This window comes from Diceros bicornis, chromosome 30, assembly GCF_020826845.1.
Source record: "Diceros bicornis minor isolate mBicDic1 chromosome 30, mDicBic1.mat.cur, whole genome shotgun sequence".
NCBI lineage: Eukaryota > Metazoa > Chordata > Mammalia > Perissodactyla > Rhinocerotidae > Diceros > Diceros bicornis.
The window spans coordinates 6779125-6794023 of record NC_080769.1 but is presented as its reverse complement, the minus strand read 5'-3'; the positions used below and the strand labels follow the sequence as shown (position 1 = coordinate 6794023).

General features: G+C 42.0%; 1 protein-coding gene across 6 annotated transcripts; it reads right to left on the bottom strand.

Moving 5' to 3' along the window:
* Positions 1–248: 248 nt before the first annotated feature.
* On the bottom strand, positions 249–10928 carry LOC131394563 (zinc finger protein 124-like). Of its 6 annotated transcripts, none has more exons than XR_009216184.1 (5): positions 10792–10928; positions 7277–7400; positions 1893–2630; positions 1405–1531; positions 253–380 (listed from the first exon to the last, which is right to left on the bottom strand). XR_009216184.1 is itself a non-coding variant. In XM_058525963.1 (4 exons), exons 2-4 carry the CDS (start codon positions 2578–2580, stop codon positions 262–264), a joined length of 267 nt encoding a protein of 88 aa, XP_058381946.1. In that variant the 5' UTR covers positions 2581–2630; positions 10792–10920; the 3' UTR covers positions 249–261. The 6 variants fall into 6 exon arrangements, 1 of the variants encoding a protein (XP_058381946.1); XR_009216183.1 differs by lacking the exon at positions 7277–7400 and having other exon boundaries at positions 258–380; positions 1893–2183; positions 2560–2630; positions 10792–10921; XR_009216185.1 differs by lacking the exon at positions 7277–7400 and having other exon boundaries at positions 259–380; positions 1893–1926; positions 2560–2630; positions 10792–10917.
* Between the last annotated feature and the right edge of the window lie 3971 nt (positions 10929–14899).

Sequence of the window (14899 nt, the reverse complement as noted above, 5' to 3'; positions counted from 1 at the left end):
TTTTATACTTGTTATATTTATTATGATTTATAGGAAAAGTCTAGGTTTTTTTGCCTAGTCTGATTTCTTGGAAATTGATCCCTTGCTATTATCCAAACAGTGATATTCATAGATGGGGTTCATTAATACTACTTGCAAGTGAACTATTTTGCAATAAATGAACCTCTACATTACATTTCACAAGGCATGTTTGGAGAAATTTTCTAAGAATAGCTAACTTTGAAACGAGGGTTATTTGTTTTGTTTCCTTCTTTTTAAATTTCATAAGATATCAGGATTCTCATGTGACATGCTGCTTTCTATTTTGAGTGTGCCGCACCTCAGTTTTCTCCCCTGGTTCCTGTATTGATCTTCAATATCATGATCTTCCCATGTTTTTCCTGAAGTGCAGAGCCAGAAAGTTAATTTCAAAGTATTAGAAGTTATAGAAAAATGTTTATTTATTTATTTATTTTTTTATTTTTCCCCCCAAAGACACAGTAGATAGTTGTATGTCATAGCTGCACATCCTTCTAGTTGCTGTATGTGGGACGCGGCCTCAGCATGGCCGGAGAAGCAGTGTGTCGGTGCACACCTGGGATCCGAACCCGGGCCGCCAGCAGCAGAGCGCACGCACTTAACCGCTAAGCCACGGGGCCGGCCCAATATTTATTTAATTTTTGTTTATTTTTATTTTTTTGTGAGGAAGATCAGCCCTGAGCTAACATCCATGCCAATCTTCCTCTTTTTGCTGAGGAAGACTAGCCCTGAGCTAACATCTGTGCCCGTCTTCCTTCACTTTATGTGGGATGCCGCCAGAGCATGGCCTGACAAGCAGCGTGTTGGTGCGCGCCCGGGATCTGAACCCGGGCCTCCAGCAGCGGAACGCATGCACTTAACTGCTGTGCCACGGGGCCAGCCCCTATAGAAAAATTTTTAGATTTTAAGTCCATGATGGGGGCCAGCCCTGTGGCTTAGCGGTGAAGTGCGTGCACTCCGCTGCTGGTGGCCCGGGTTCGGATCCCGGGTGCGCACCGACGCACCGCTTCTCTGGCCGTGCTGAGGCGGTGTCCCACATACAGCACTAGAAAGACGTGCAACTATGACTTACAGCTATCTACTGGGGCTTTGGGGAGAAAAAGGGAAAAAAATGGAGGAGGATTAGCAATATATGTTAGCTCAGGGCTGGTCTTCCTCAGCAAAAAGAGGAGGATTGGCATGGATGTTAGCTCAGGGCTGATCTTCCTCACAAAAAAAAATAAATAAATAAATCCATGATGAGCTATGACAATTTCTAGTTTTTTGTTTGTTTGTTTGTTTTTACCAACCTCTCCACTTTCCACATTCTATATCTTGGAACAATGTTAATGGACAACTAACACTTCTTCTCTGATTGACAGTGTGAAAGAATGTCCTCATTCTTACCTATTGAGGCCAGGTTCCTGAAAGTTTCCCACATCACATCTCCGTAGAGTTTCTTCTGTAAAGGATCCAGTAAAGCCCACTCCTCTGCAGTGAAGATCAGAGTCACATCCTCAATAGCCACTGAGTCCTAAAACATTACAAACGTATAGAATAGAATGCATAAGACTGACAGCAGTGGGGATCTATACTCCATTTGTAGGAAATTTACTTACATATGATTCTCTTATCTCTAAGCATTTATTCTATGCCATGATTGTCAAAAACTCAGTTTTTCTGTATATACTTCCTCATCAAACTAAAAGCTTTATGAACAGATGGAAATTATTTACACATTTTACTGTGATCATATTACATCATATTTCTCTCTAATGGCAGGGTACAGAGCATGTTGGGAAATGACAGAAATACTATACAAATAAAACAAATATTATCATTTAAAACTAATGATTTATTTTGAGAAAAATTCTTTTACCTTCTTTATTACTCACCAATTACAGCACTTCATGAGACAGGGGGTCAAATCTGCATGACGTTTCAATAAATGAAAACATAATAAACTACTAGAAGCCTTCTTTTCTAGTCTCATCATCAAACAGAGAGTCCAGGAGGCCTGTAGAAATCAAACTTGTAACAAAGCCCAGCAGGAGACATTGTCTTAGAGTACTCTAGTTCATTACAGGTAATCAGATGCAGCTGGCTGAATGTAAATATTCTTGTGGAGAATCATTGCTTTTAACTTGTGTAATATTCATCGTAGACTCAGGTCTTCCATTCTCTCTCTGTATGATTTGATGGGCTCAAATATTATTTGGAAGATAGTTCTCAGACAAAAAGAAGGCGGCATGACAACTTAGACCATAAAATCTCTATACTCAAGTGACTCAAGGCTACCTCCCACCAATTTATACAACACATACTGAGACAATAATGTGCCATAAGAACTCTTTCTGGTCAAATACTAACCGTGTGTCTGATACTTGTTGGGCTTGAGGGGCAGGCTAAAAACTACAGATTGCAAGGGAGTTCATTGAAGTCCAAAACGTTTTGATGGTAAATTTGCCCATGATTATAAAATTGTGAAGGACTTAACAGTGGTTTCCTCTAAAAGTACATAAAATCTCTATTCCCCAACTTCAAGAAGAAGTGTTTACTGACCAGCCACTCTAGATCAGGCATTGCCACCTTCTGATGCTGCAGTTACGGAAGTTAGAACTGTCATTCTTGACCTAACAGGAAGAAAATGAACAAACTTGAAATCAACAATTATTCTTAGATCCATGAGAGTCTTGAGGTCACAGGGCAAAATGGTGTATCCAAAATTAGAAAAGAGAAAAAAAGGACAGCTTTTCGAATTATATGCCAGATAGTCTCTTCTTAGGAAGATCTGTATTAAACAAAAAATCCATTTCACCAAAGTCTAATGCAAGGGCAAAAATAACAAAAAAGACAGCAGATGATACCCGTGAAGCCTAGGACAACTCTCTTTAACAGAAATTTTAAACTATACGTAATGGGGACATCTGAAGGAAAAGAAAGACAGAAAGAAAGAGAAGCAACAAGTGAAGTAATAATCACCAAAATCTACTAAAATTAATGATAGTTGGCAAAAAGTACATCCAGGAAGCTCAGAGAACACTGAACATGATAAACTAAAAGTGCACACCCAAGGATATCGTATTCAAACTAGAGAAAAATCAATGACAGGCAATACAGTGAGAAGTGCCAGAGAAGAAATACATCTTAGGTATAAAGAAACAAAGATCTGAATTAAATTGGACTTCTTTTCAAAAACCATGCAAGCCAGTGCAGAGCAGAGTGAAATATTTAAAGTTCTGAAAATAAAAAAAACAGTCTCCTAGAATTCTCTGTAAAGAAAAATTGTCCTTCAACAATAAAGGAGAAATAAGGACTTTCTGAGACAAAAATTGAGGAAATTTGTCATGAGTACACCTACTTTGAATAAAATGTTCAAAAATTTATCAGAAACAATGTAAATGATAAAAATTTTCATAAAATGAAAAAATGAAGGTAAAATATATTTATATTTCTTATAATTAATATAACAGGTGATGCTTTGTTTAAAATAACATTAGCAACAATGTATTTTGTAATGAGAGGCTTATGGACAAGTGAAATAAAAATGACAGCAATGTGACAAATGAAAGGGAAGGGGAAATTGGGACTAGTGTATTAAGAGGAACCTGCATAACAGGGAAGTGGTGGAGTGTTATTTGGCAGAGGAGGTGGGTTAGTTGTAAATGTATGCTGAAAACTCAAGGGCAACCTTTAAAAAATGTTTTATCAAAATGTGTAGGTAAGGGCCGGCCCCGTGGCTTAGCGGTTAAGTGCTCGCACTCCGCTACTGGAGGCCCGGGTTCAGATCCTGGGCGTGCACCGACACACCGCTTCTCCAGCCATGCTGAGGCGGCGTCCCACATACAGCAACTAGAAGGATGTGCAGCTATGACATACAACTATCTACTGGGGCTTTGGGGGGGAAAAAAAAGGAGGAGGAGGATTGGCATGGATGTTAGCTCAGAGCTGATCTCCTCACAAAAAAAAAAAAAAAGAAAAGAAATCAATGTCATTGTGGGAAATCTATGCAGAAAATTCAAACAAATAAAGCTGGTTCCTTGATAATACTAATAAAATTGATAAACATCTAGTCAAGATAGCAAAGAAAGGAGGGAAAACAGAAATTACTAATATCAGAAAGGAAAGGAGGAGGGAAAGAAAATAAAAAACCATTTGATAAAATCCAACATCCATTTATGATAAGAAACTAGTAATAGAAGGCAACTTCCACTTGAGAAAGAACATCTTCACAAAACCTGTAGCTAAATTTATAACATTTGTTCCATATGACATGATTGTCTCTGTGAAACATCTGAAAGAACTCACAACAACAGAAATAACTCATGGAATTAATAAGAGAGTATAGTAAGGTGGAAGAATACATGTCAATGGTTTTCCTTAGAGATCCAAACAGATACAGTCAATTGATCTTTGACAAAGAAGGAAGGGAAAATGAAAAAGAAAGTCTTTTAAACAAACAGTGGTGGAAATAATGGAAATCCACATGCAAACACACACACACAAAAGGAATGTAGACACGGGCCTTACAGCTTTCACAAAAATTAAGTCAAAACACATGACAGATCTAAATGTGAAATGCTAAAGGAATAAACTCCTAGAAGGTAACATAGGAGAAAATATAGATGGCCTTGGGTTTGGAGATGAATTTTTAGATAAAAAACCAAAAAGCAAGGTCCACAAAAGAAAAAAAATTTACTTCATTAAAATGAAAAACCACTCTGAGAAAGCTCTGAGAAAGACAGTGTTAAGAGAATAACAACACAATTAACACAGTGAGAGAAAATCTTTGTAAAACACTGATTGGATAAGTGACTGGTATGTGAAATATCCAAAGAATTCTTAAAACTCATCAGTCAGAAGACAAACAACCCAATTAAAGAGTGAGAAAAAATCTGAACAGACTTCTCACTGAAGAAGATATATAGATGGGAAATAAGCAATATGCTTATTTTCACATGCTCCACATGAAATGTCACTAGGAAATTGCAAATAAAACAACAGTGAGGGACCATTAAACACTTGTTAAATGAGTAAAACTCAAAACACTCAGAACACCAACTATGAGTGAAGAAGCAAAGCTACAGGTAATCCTCAGTCATTGCTGGTGAAAGCGGAATTTGGTACACCCACAATGACAGACAGGAACTTTCTTTCAAATAAAAATACACTGTTACTACATAGAGTAAGATCCAGCAATCACACTCCTTGGTATTTTTCCAAATGAGTTGAAACATTATGTTCACACAAAACCTACACATGAATGTTTATAGGCGCTTTATTCACAATTGGCAAGAGTTAGAGTTTTAAGCAAAATGTCCTTCAAGAGTCAAATAGAAAAAACAATTACTGGGGCATCCATACAATGAAATACTGTTCAGTGATAAAAAGAAATGAGGTATCAAGCCATGAAAACACACGGAGGAACCTTAAAATTATATTGCGAAGGGAAAGAAGCCAATGTGACAAGGCTATGTAGTGTATGATTCCAAGTATATGACATTCTGGAAAAGACAAAGCGTGAGCCAGTAGAAAGATCATTGGTTGTGAAGAATTTGGGGGTTGGGGGAGGGATGAATCAAGAGGTGGAGCACAGAGGAGTTGTAGGGAAGTGAAACTACACTCTATGATACAGGAATGATGGATCCATGTCATTATACATTTGCCAAAACCCATACATTGTATAACACAAAGAGTCAATGCTAATGTACACTGGGCACGGAAATGCATCAATGTGGGATTGGAAATTGTAACAATTGTACCACAGTAATACAAAATGTGAAAGAGAGTGTAAACTGTGCAGAGGCAAAGAGAAGAGTCATGTGTAACTCTCTGTAAATTCTGATCAATTTTTCTGTAAACCTAAAGCTGGTCAAAAAACCCTGAAATCTTTCAAGAAAAAGATGAAGACAGAGTCATTATAATTCATCCCTGCTGAAGGAAACAACACATCTCTCATTCAACTAACTTCAACATATTTCAATAAGCCAGTATGGTGCTCTATGAGCCTGAGACCCATACGGGAGGTGGAACTTGCATCGAATGTCTTGTTGGAGAACAGGGCACTGTATTCTCTGAGAAGTGCCATAGTTACTGTTAGTAGTGTCAGAACTCCGACCTATAGGATAGAACCTATATCCTCCAACACCAGGATAATGAGTGTCCTGGTGAGTCCTCGTATTGTAGACCTAGTAATGTACAGACAAGTGTTACCTTGATTTCTATTTTGAGTATCTCTGGGTCAAGAGATTCTCAAAATTCAAGGGGCATCTCTTAGACAATCATCCAAGACTTTGTGAAAATATGCAGATGAGGCCAATGTTTGGCCAGGAGTAAGATGACTGCCTGATGTTTGGTTAGATGTGGTGACCCTCGGGTTTGGGTCATCAGGGGATGTCCCAATTAAGGGATGAGGAACAGGAACTCTCCACTGAGCTCCATCATGTATGAATGTGTACTGTCATCCTTCAAGTCTATGCACTCCTCAGTGCTGTGCATTCAGTTAACCCCAAGGAACTACCCAGGGAACCAAGGTGTCTGGGAGAGGGGTGAACCCCTTCTATTACCCGAGTCATCTTTCAAAGAACTGAAGAAAGAAATGCCATTCTCCTCCTGCAGGTGGCATAAGTTGCAGGGCCAAGGTTATGCTCCATCATATCACAAACATGTGTCAGTCACCAGGCAGAGCAGGCAGGGTGCGCTCTGCAGAGCCAAAGGCACTATAGGCAACTCAGTAGAGGGTCACATGCTCAGTGCTTGTGAGACCCTCTATGTTCAAGAAATCTCAGTACCTGGAGATAATTGCAGCTCTAAGGGCATATAATGTGGCACCAGGGCAGGTTCTTGCATCAGAAACCTATGGACAACTTAAGGTCCTCCTCCTGAGAGCCTCAGTCACTGCCATCAGGGTTAGAGGCCTCCTCCATGACAACTGGTTGCTTTATAGAGTTTAAGGAACCCAGGCTTAAGTCGGGTTTGAACTAATCTCTTTGCTGCACCCAACTCAGACTGTGGGTGTTGTCACTACAACCCAGAGAGTTGGGATCTTTGTTGTAATAGATGCAGGGCTGGCCACAGCAGCAGAGTTACTTAGGGGTCCTGGTGAGCCCTCTCTAATGTTGCTACCTACTGACTGTATTTTCCTGTCTCTTCTTCCTCTCTGCAATGACTGCTCTTTAGGAAGTGACCATCTGATGGGCTCAGCTCATTCACAGGGTATAATCATCCGTATAACCCCAGGCTCCTGCTAATGTCAAGGTAACTCCATCCTCTGTCTCACCTTCACTCCAAACACACAGACGGATTCCACTCAAGATATGGACTGATGGCCTCATTCCTGTATGCCTGCTCCCAAAGTCAAGGAAAACCGCCAAGAATTTCCCAAACTGCCAACTTGGAACCCCCTGTAATTAGAATCCAGGTTTGCTGGAGTCAACAGTGCACACAGGGCAGCACAGCTCACAGGAGGAGCTGCCCAGCAAGCAGCAGCTCACAGTGCAGGAGCCTCCAGGCTTTCCCATCAGCCTGTCCAGACAAGAAGGCCTAGGGGAAAGGGAGGGGTGAGGCTTGTGTTCAGAAGCCAAGCACCAAATATGTGGATTCTGGCTACTCACTACAAAAGCAAACACAGGTGAGAAAAAGAAGCCTTCACACTGGCTTGTTTTTATATAAACACTAACAGGAGGATGAAGCAGTTCTCCAAAACTGGTCATTTGAGGGGGGCTGGAGTGAGAGCAGAGGAGTGGGGCAGGATACACAGGCAGGGAGTCTTTTTAAGTTAGTTTCCTCTCAGGAATTTTTTAAACCTTCCTATGCATTATTTATTTACAATAAGGAGAGAAATTTATATACACTATATTTCCTGATGCTTGATCATTATTTTTAAATAACTTTTGGTGAAAATTTAATTTAATTTTAACATTTCTACATAGGAAACCACCTCAAGATTTAGTCCATTAAACACTAATAGATATAAAACTATAAACCATAAAAAATTTACAAATCCCTTCCCAACAGAAAGGATAAAGGACATTATAGTTTGTCAGTCCACTATATTTACACTGGGGATATTATCAGGATGGAGCAGTATATTATAATGCATTAGGGGTTTGCAATTAAGCCCTGACATAAACTAGGAATTTTAAAGATTTACAGAAGATTTGACCTGTTTCCTCATATCAATGAAAATAGAAACTCAAGTGCTCTTTCCTTGAATACATTAAAATAGGAATTCATTTGCCTTAGGAATACTATATCCTTTTAAATATCAAAGCTTTCTAGGGACATGGACACACAAAAACTGACCTAAAAATGGAATATGGGGCTGGCCCCATGCCTGCTGGTTAAGTTCAGCAGGCTCTGCTTTGGCAGCCTGAGGTTTGCAGGTTTGGATCCTGGGCATGGACCCACACCACTCGTCAAGCCATGCTGTGGCAGTGACCCACATCCAAAATAGAGGAAGATGGGCACAGATGTTAGCTCAGGGCTAATCTTCCTCACCAAAACCAAACAACAACAACAACAAAAGTGATATGTACCTGAGAGCTTAAATAAACCCATCTCACATCTTGAGGTTCTCTTGCCTAAATGGAACAAAACTTCTATTTGGTTCCACAATTTTCTTCCCTTACTCACATCATAACTCAATCAACTTACATTTTAAAACCCCAAGGGCAAATGAAACCAGAATCAGAGGGCTGCAATCTTCAGTTCATAAAGGAATCCAAGGAAACACAAATATTCAAATCAGCTTATAGAAGCAGCCTGCTTGCCTACAGGTCAAAAGGAAAACTCACACTTGGAAAGTGAACCATATTCCCAAACTTGGGGTCTAGGCCCTCTCAGTCAAGATAGAACCCCTGGAGTGGGTCAGTCCCTGGTGGAGGGGGGTGGGGCACCTGAGCAGCCACAGGAGTGAACTCTGGGAGCTCCACACGCCCTCCCCTCCCCAGGGAATAATGCACAGGCTCCCTCTCTCAGGCTTCCCTTCTCACAATGAGGAAAACTCAGCTGGATTCAGTTGCAGGTTCTGACCCAAATGAACTCCCAAATCAATGAACTCTTTGTCCACAGGACAGAACACCTGATCTTCACAGACTTTCTCAATGTGCACAAATTACGCTCTCATTGAACTTACACTGTGGGTTCAAAATTCAAACATAACATCTAAAACTGTCTAGGCCTAAGGAACCACAACCACAGTCTAAGAAAGGAGATCAACCCCCTCCTCTTCCCATGAGCACCTGCACCGCCAGCTTTCCAGGGCTCTGCAGCTCCTCTCAGTATAGAGGCTCCTTCCATTGGGGGTGTGAGCAGGCAGGACACCTGCAGGGGGAGGCTCTCAAGGAAGAACAACTGGGCCTTCAAGTCCTTCCCTGTGCAGGCCCAAGGGGGCCTTAGCTTGGGTCAATGACTACTGGGTCTCCTCCTCACCGGAGTTGCTTTAGAACACCACTGATACTTTAAATGATGCAAACCCAGTGTTTGAACAATCCAGCAAAACCATTTAAACTCATCCTTTATGCAAAAAGGAGGGAAGAAAATTGTAAGGCACTTTTACTAGTTCAACCAGAAAACCCCAAATATCTATGCCTTTTAGAAAAAAAAGATGACAGTTAATTATTATTTCTATGGCAAGAAATTGGTTTGTAAATAATTAATCACACTTGGACACTTGTGGTCTGCATGTCTAAGCCCTGGAGTTTCATTTGAAAACACCCAAAAGTAAATACAGCCCTCAGAAACTTACTACACACACTCAGGGGAAGAAAGAGTGAAATCAGAATTCTTAACAAATGGAATGCAATGCAGGAATATTTTATTTTTTGGAATTCACCTCTTTCTTACTAGCTTGGAAATATTTTATACTGCATTTCAAACTCAGTTGATTAAATACACTTTACCCCTATTGAAAAATGGAGACTTAAATAAGTGAGTAAATATTTCCAAGGTCACAACCCAGTGAGGGGAAGACGGACGGGACAGATCACCCAGGAAAGTTTCTCAAGAGGACCCTCCACCCAAATGACTTCCCACAGGATGTCTGTGCCCAGAAGGATCCTGGGGGGAGACTCTCGCACTGGATTTCATGCAGTGTAGTTCCAGGTGGTTATTTTCTGCTGTCTTCTAATGTAAAATATCCTGACAAATATAATCGTTAAAAAAAAGTCACCCATGGCTCTGGGGAATAATCAGAAATAGTAAAAATATTGGGTCTGTTTGAAATGCGCCACGAAAGGTGAATAGTTGATAATGACACTACAGTTCAGTGACGGGCAGCTGGCTTTGGGAATGTGGGGAGAGATCTGAAAATTCAGGGATTTATTGTCAGTTCTAGGAAAAGCTGGGCTGTGGAGAGAGAATCATGGATTTGAGAGCCTGCTCCCCAAACATTTGGAAAACTCAGGAGAAAATGGGAGCCCTCTGGAGAGAAAGGAGGAATTGGGGACCCCACAGCTCCTCTCACACAGGAACCCTGGACACGGAGTCACTATTGTTCCTGATGAGCCTCCCCGCGGTCACCGTACAATCTGAGAAGGTTCAGGGCTGCAGCTCAGGGCTGTCCAGGGAGGCTCCGGGGCTGAAGTCACCACGTGCAGTAACAGACATGTCGCCCAGAGTCCCGGCCGCTGGCCCGGCCCCCACGCTGCTGACTGGAGGGGACTGAGGTCCGAGCGGCGCCACCGCGGACTCGGGTCCGCGGACTCGGAGGTGACCGCGGGGAGGCCGGTCCCGCCACGGCCGGTTCCGACCAGCCCCTCCTCCCGGTGTCCTCACCCGGGGCCGCACACTCACCATTTCTAGTCTCCCGGGTCCCCTGCGTCCTTCCTATGACTCCCCCGGCCAGTGCAGATCACAGCGTGACAGACGCTGCGGCAGAGCCACCAGGGACTATTCACGGCAGGTGACTGACCATCCCCATCTAGGCCGGACACAGAAGGGACTTCCAGGCTGGTGTGATGCATCGTCCCACCCACTTGTCCCAGTGGCGCCCCTGATTGGACAGTTACCAAAGGCCACGCCCCCTCAGCCCTGAGTGACAGCGGAGCAGGAGGGTGCCTTGCTCAGTGGAACCAGCTTCTGCCGGTGGGCCATAACCTGTCCCCGCCTGAGTCATTTACATTTAAACAGAACGTTTTCCAGGCCTGGGACTGACACTGTTGTTTCCCCCCCTTTATGAACGCGTGGTGACAGGTGTGCACAGGGAATTCCTGAGTCAGTTTCAAGGAGGAGCAAGTACAGACAAGAGGGTGGCGCAGGCCAGGCCACGCTGGAACAAGAGGGTCTCATGTCTTCTAGAGGTCAAGGGCTTGGCGTAAGACTGCAGTGCCACTCATGGAACTGATACCGGCTCAAGACAAGGTTGACATGAGGGAAGCCATATTGTAGAAAAGAAAAACTCGATTATAACTTTGAATGACCTCTGACAAACTAACCCAGCTGGATGTGCGCCCTCCAGGAGATCTAACTGCTCTGTAGATTTTACGACCCCTGCTTGCCCATGTGCCTCCCAGCTGCGAGAAGATGATAACTGCTTTTTTGAGTTCCTTAGGAATGTGATGACGCCCCAACAGAGAGTCTATGCTGATAGCTATCATCAGTGAAAACGGAAAGATCTGGTGTGGCACTCCCAGTCTGTAACACCAGAAGGTCACCATTCCTAACCGCCTCCCCAATAACCCAATGGCCTATATAACTGCTGTAAGATTTTGTGCCCCCTTAAGATGGTTCTTTTGGACATGAGTCAGCCAACTTCCCTCTTGCTAGTGTGGGAGATCAAGATTTGGCCACCCTGAAATCTATCTCTTTACCTTGGTTGTTTTCTCTAGGGACATTCGACCTCCCCCACTAACTGCCTAAAGAATTTGACATAGTTACTCCTTCCTGGAACAGATCTATCATGATGGCTGTAAAGATAATGTAGGATAAATGTTACAATAGGAAAGGCACCAACAAGCCCATCTTATCGGAAGTTCCCTCTCTCTGGCCACATTCTCTGGATGGCCCTGCAAGGAGTTGCCAGATGAACATTTACATTTATAAGGGAAATCTCCATTTGTAAAGGTATCTCCCTCTCTGTTTTGGGAAGAGAGGGGGATGGCCTCATTTCTAGAGGCTTATCAATGTGGAAGGTGAGGCCTTAAATCTGCATAATAACATTACTCTTGTTTACTGTGCTTTAGTGGTAATCTTCTGTAACTGACTCCTCCCACCCCCAACATCCTCCTTTGTCGTTGGCTGAACATGGTATTTAGGACGCGAATTTCTGCTATTGTGTTGAGAAACGCAGTGTCCCTGCTTTCTCCCATGTATACATGTTATTAAACTTGGTATTATTTTCTCCTGCTAACCTGTCTTGTTAATTATTTGGCCAGCCATAGGAACCTTAAGGAAAAGGGCAGAGGGGGATTCTCCCTCTTCCCCCGACACTAGCAAGCTGTAATAATAAAGTCCTTTTTCTCCTACCACCTTGCCTCTTGACTATTGGCATGTCTTGCGGCGAGCAGAAGGCCCCACGTTGGGCGGTAACAGAACTCTGACCCTTGTTTAGAAACACAGACACTTAAATGTGACCTCACCATCTGTGATAAAGAGGCTGGCTCCATTTTGAGCTTTCCTCCCTGCCAGCATTCAGCCTTCCACCCGTCCCTGCCCCACCCCGACTCGAGCAGTTCTTAAGATGAAGAATCCCAGGGCACGTGACTCTGGTGGGAAGTAGGAACCCCACAGCACTAGCTGAGTGCAGGGACTCTTCTCAGACCAACCTCAAGCTATGAGATGTGTTCTCTAAATTCTCCATTATACTATTACAACAGAGGGAAAATTATTTTAGATCAAACTTTGCCTTTGTCCCTAGAGAAGTTTTAAATGTAAATGGTTATAATATCCCTAAGGCAATTGATTCTTAATTCACTGATGTAAGACAAACAATAAATCATTATGTGAATGTGGGATGCACCTGGAAACTCTTTCCCCATAGCTTTATTGAGGTACAATTGACTAATAATATTGTCTATGTTTAAAGATTACAACCCAATATTTGATATGTGTAAACTGTAGACAATGGATTAAGCATTCTCATCACATACACACCAAGTTAGTCAAGCTATGGATGTGTCAATTAACCTGGAAATTTTAATAAGCCTAAGAGAGGGGATTGCAAAACTCTTCATTGCAAAGCTCTGAATGCATTTATTTACTTATATGAAAAGCGTTATTAAGATATAATCCATATACAGTCGTGCCCCGTACGACAACGTGTGGGTTAACGACTGACCACATATACCACAATGGTCTCATAAGATTAGTACCATCATACTAATCCATAGTACATAAGCCCAAATTCCCCATTATTTTCCCGTTATTGCTCTTGGTGTCACCTCTAACATATTTTTGCCAAATACAAGGTCAGGAATTTGTTCCTATGTTTCATATACTTTGTTATACTTGTACGCTCATCTCTAGGCCTTTGATCCCTTTTGGTAAGTCATTGTATGTTGTGGGTTTTAAAGGTACAAATTCTTTGTTTTGCATGTGGCTATCCAGTTGGCCCAGCATCAATGTATGAAAAGAATATTCTCTCCTCACTTTTGGTACCTTTTTCAAAGATTAGTTGAGCATATACGTGGGGGTTCATTTCTCTAATCTCAATCTTCCATAGATCTCTATCTGTACTTGTGTCAATACAATAATATCTTCATTACATTCGCTTAGTACGTTTTTCTTTTCCCAGATTGGTTTGGCTATTCTGGTTCCCTTGCAATTTCACAGAATTTGTGAAACAGCTTGCCAATTTCTATAAAGGGCACAGCTGGGATTATGAAGGTATTGAATTGAATCTCTAGATCATTTTATGGAGTGGTGCCATTTCAACAATGTGAAGTCTTGAAAACTATGAAACGACATTTTCCCACTGATTTATACATTTCTTAATTTCTTTTGCCCATATTTGGTAGCTTTCAGAGAATTCATTTTTTTTTTTAATAATTTTATTTTTTTCCCCCAAAGCCCCAGTACATAGTTGTATGTCATAGCTGCACATCCTTCTAGTTGCTGTACGCGGGACGCAGCCTCAGCATGGCCCGAGAAGCGGTGCATCGGTGTACGCCCGGGATCCGAAGTAGGGCCGCCAGCAGCAGACCGCGAGCATTTAACCGCTAAGCCACGCGGCCCCAGAGAATTCATTTTGTACTTTGGGTTTAGTTTGTTGTTCTTTTTCCAGTTCCCTTATTAACTTCATATCTTTCTTTTTCAATATACGTGTTTCTTGCTATAAACTTCTCTCTCACTATGCCTTATTCTGCATACAAGTGTCCTTGTGTTTTCTCCCCTGGTGTGTTTGGGCATCTCTGGCAATGCAATCTTAGGTAGTCTGTGTCTTGCAATTCTCTGTTTTAACTCACTGTTTTTATACTGGAGCCATGCTGATATGTGGGAAGGTCTTAGGGTCAGAAAATGTTCTCTTATGTTATGATTAAACCTGTAAAGTTCTGATGGGGCACAATCTCTGGACTATGAACTTCCAGGTTCTTAGCATTTATTCCTCCCCTGTGGTCAAAGAGAAATCCTGAAGAGTCTGGGAGTTGTCTGACTGCTCTTTCCACAATCAGATAAGGTTTTGGCAAATTAGTTTTCTTTGAGAAATGGCCTAAGTTACAGAGCACAGAATGTTTTGTGTGTGTATCAAGTTTTCCCCCCATTTCCTGCATGAAGCATGAGAATTTTTTCCAGTTTTCACAGGGAAAACTTCCTAGGGCTCCTGGTGGAAAAATACATAAATTATGGGGGTTCACTAAGACCGGACTCCCTAAAGCTTTTAACTCAAGCTAGTCTAATCTGTGTCTCCAACAAATTCACTGTTAACAGTTTACGTGTTCCTAGAGGCTGCTGCCTCCAGTTCTTT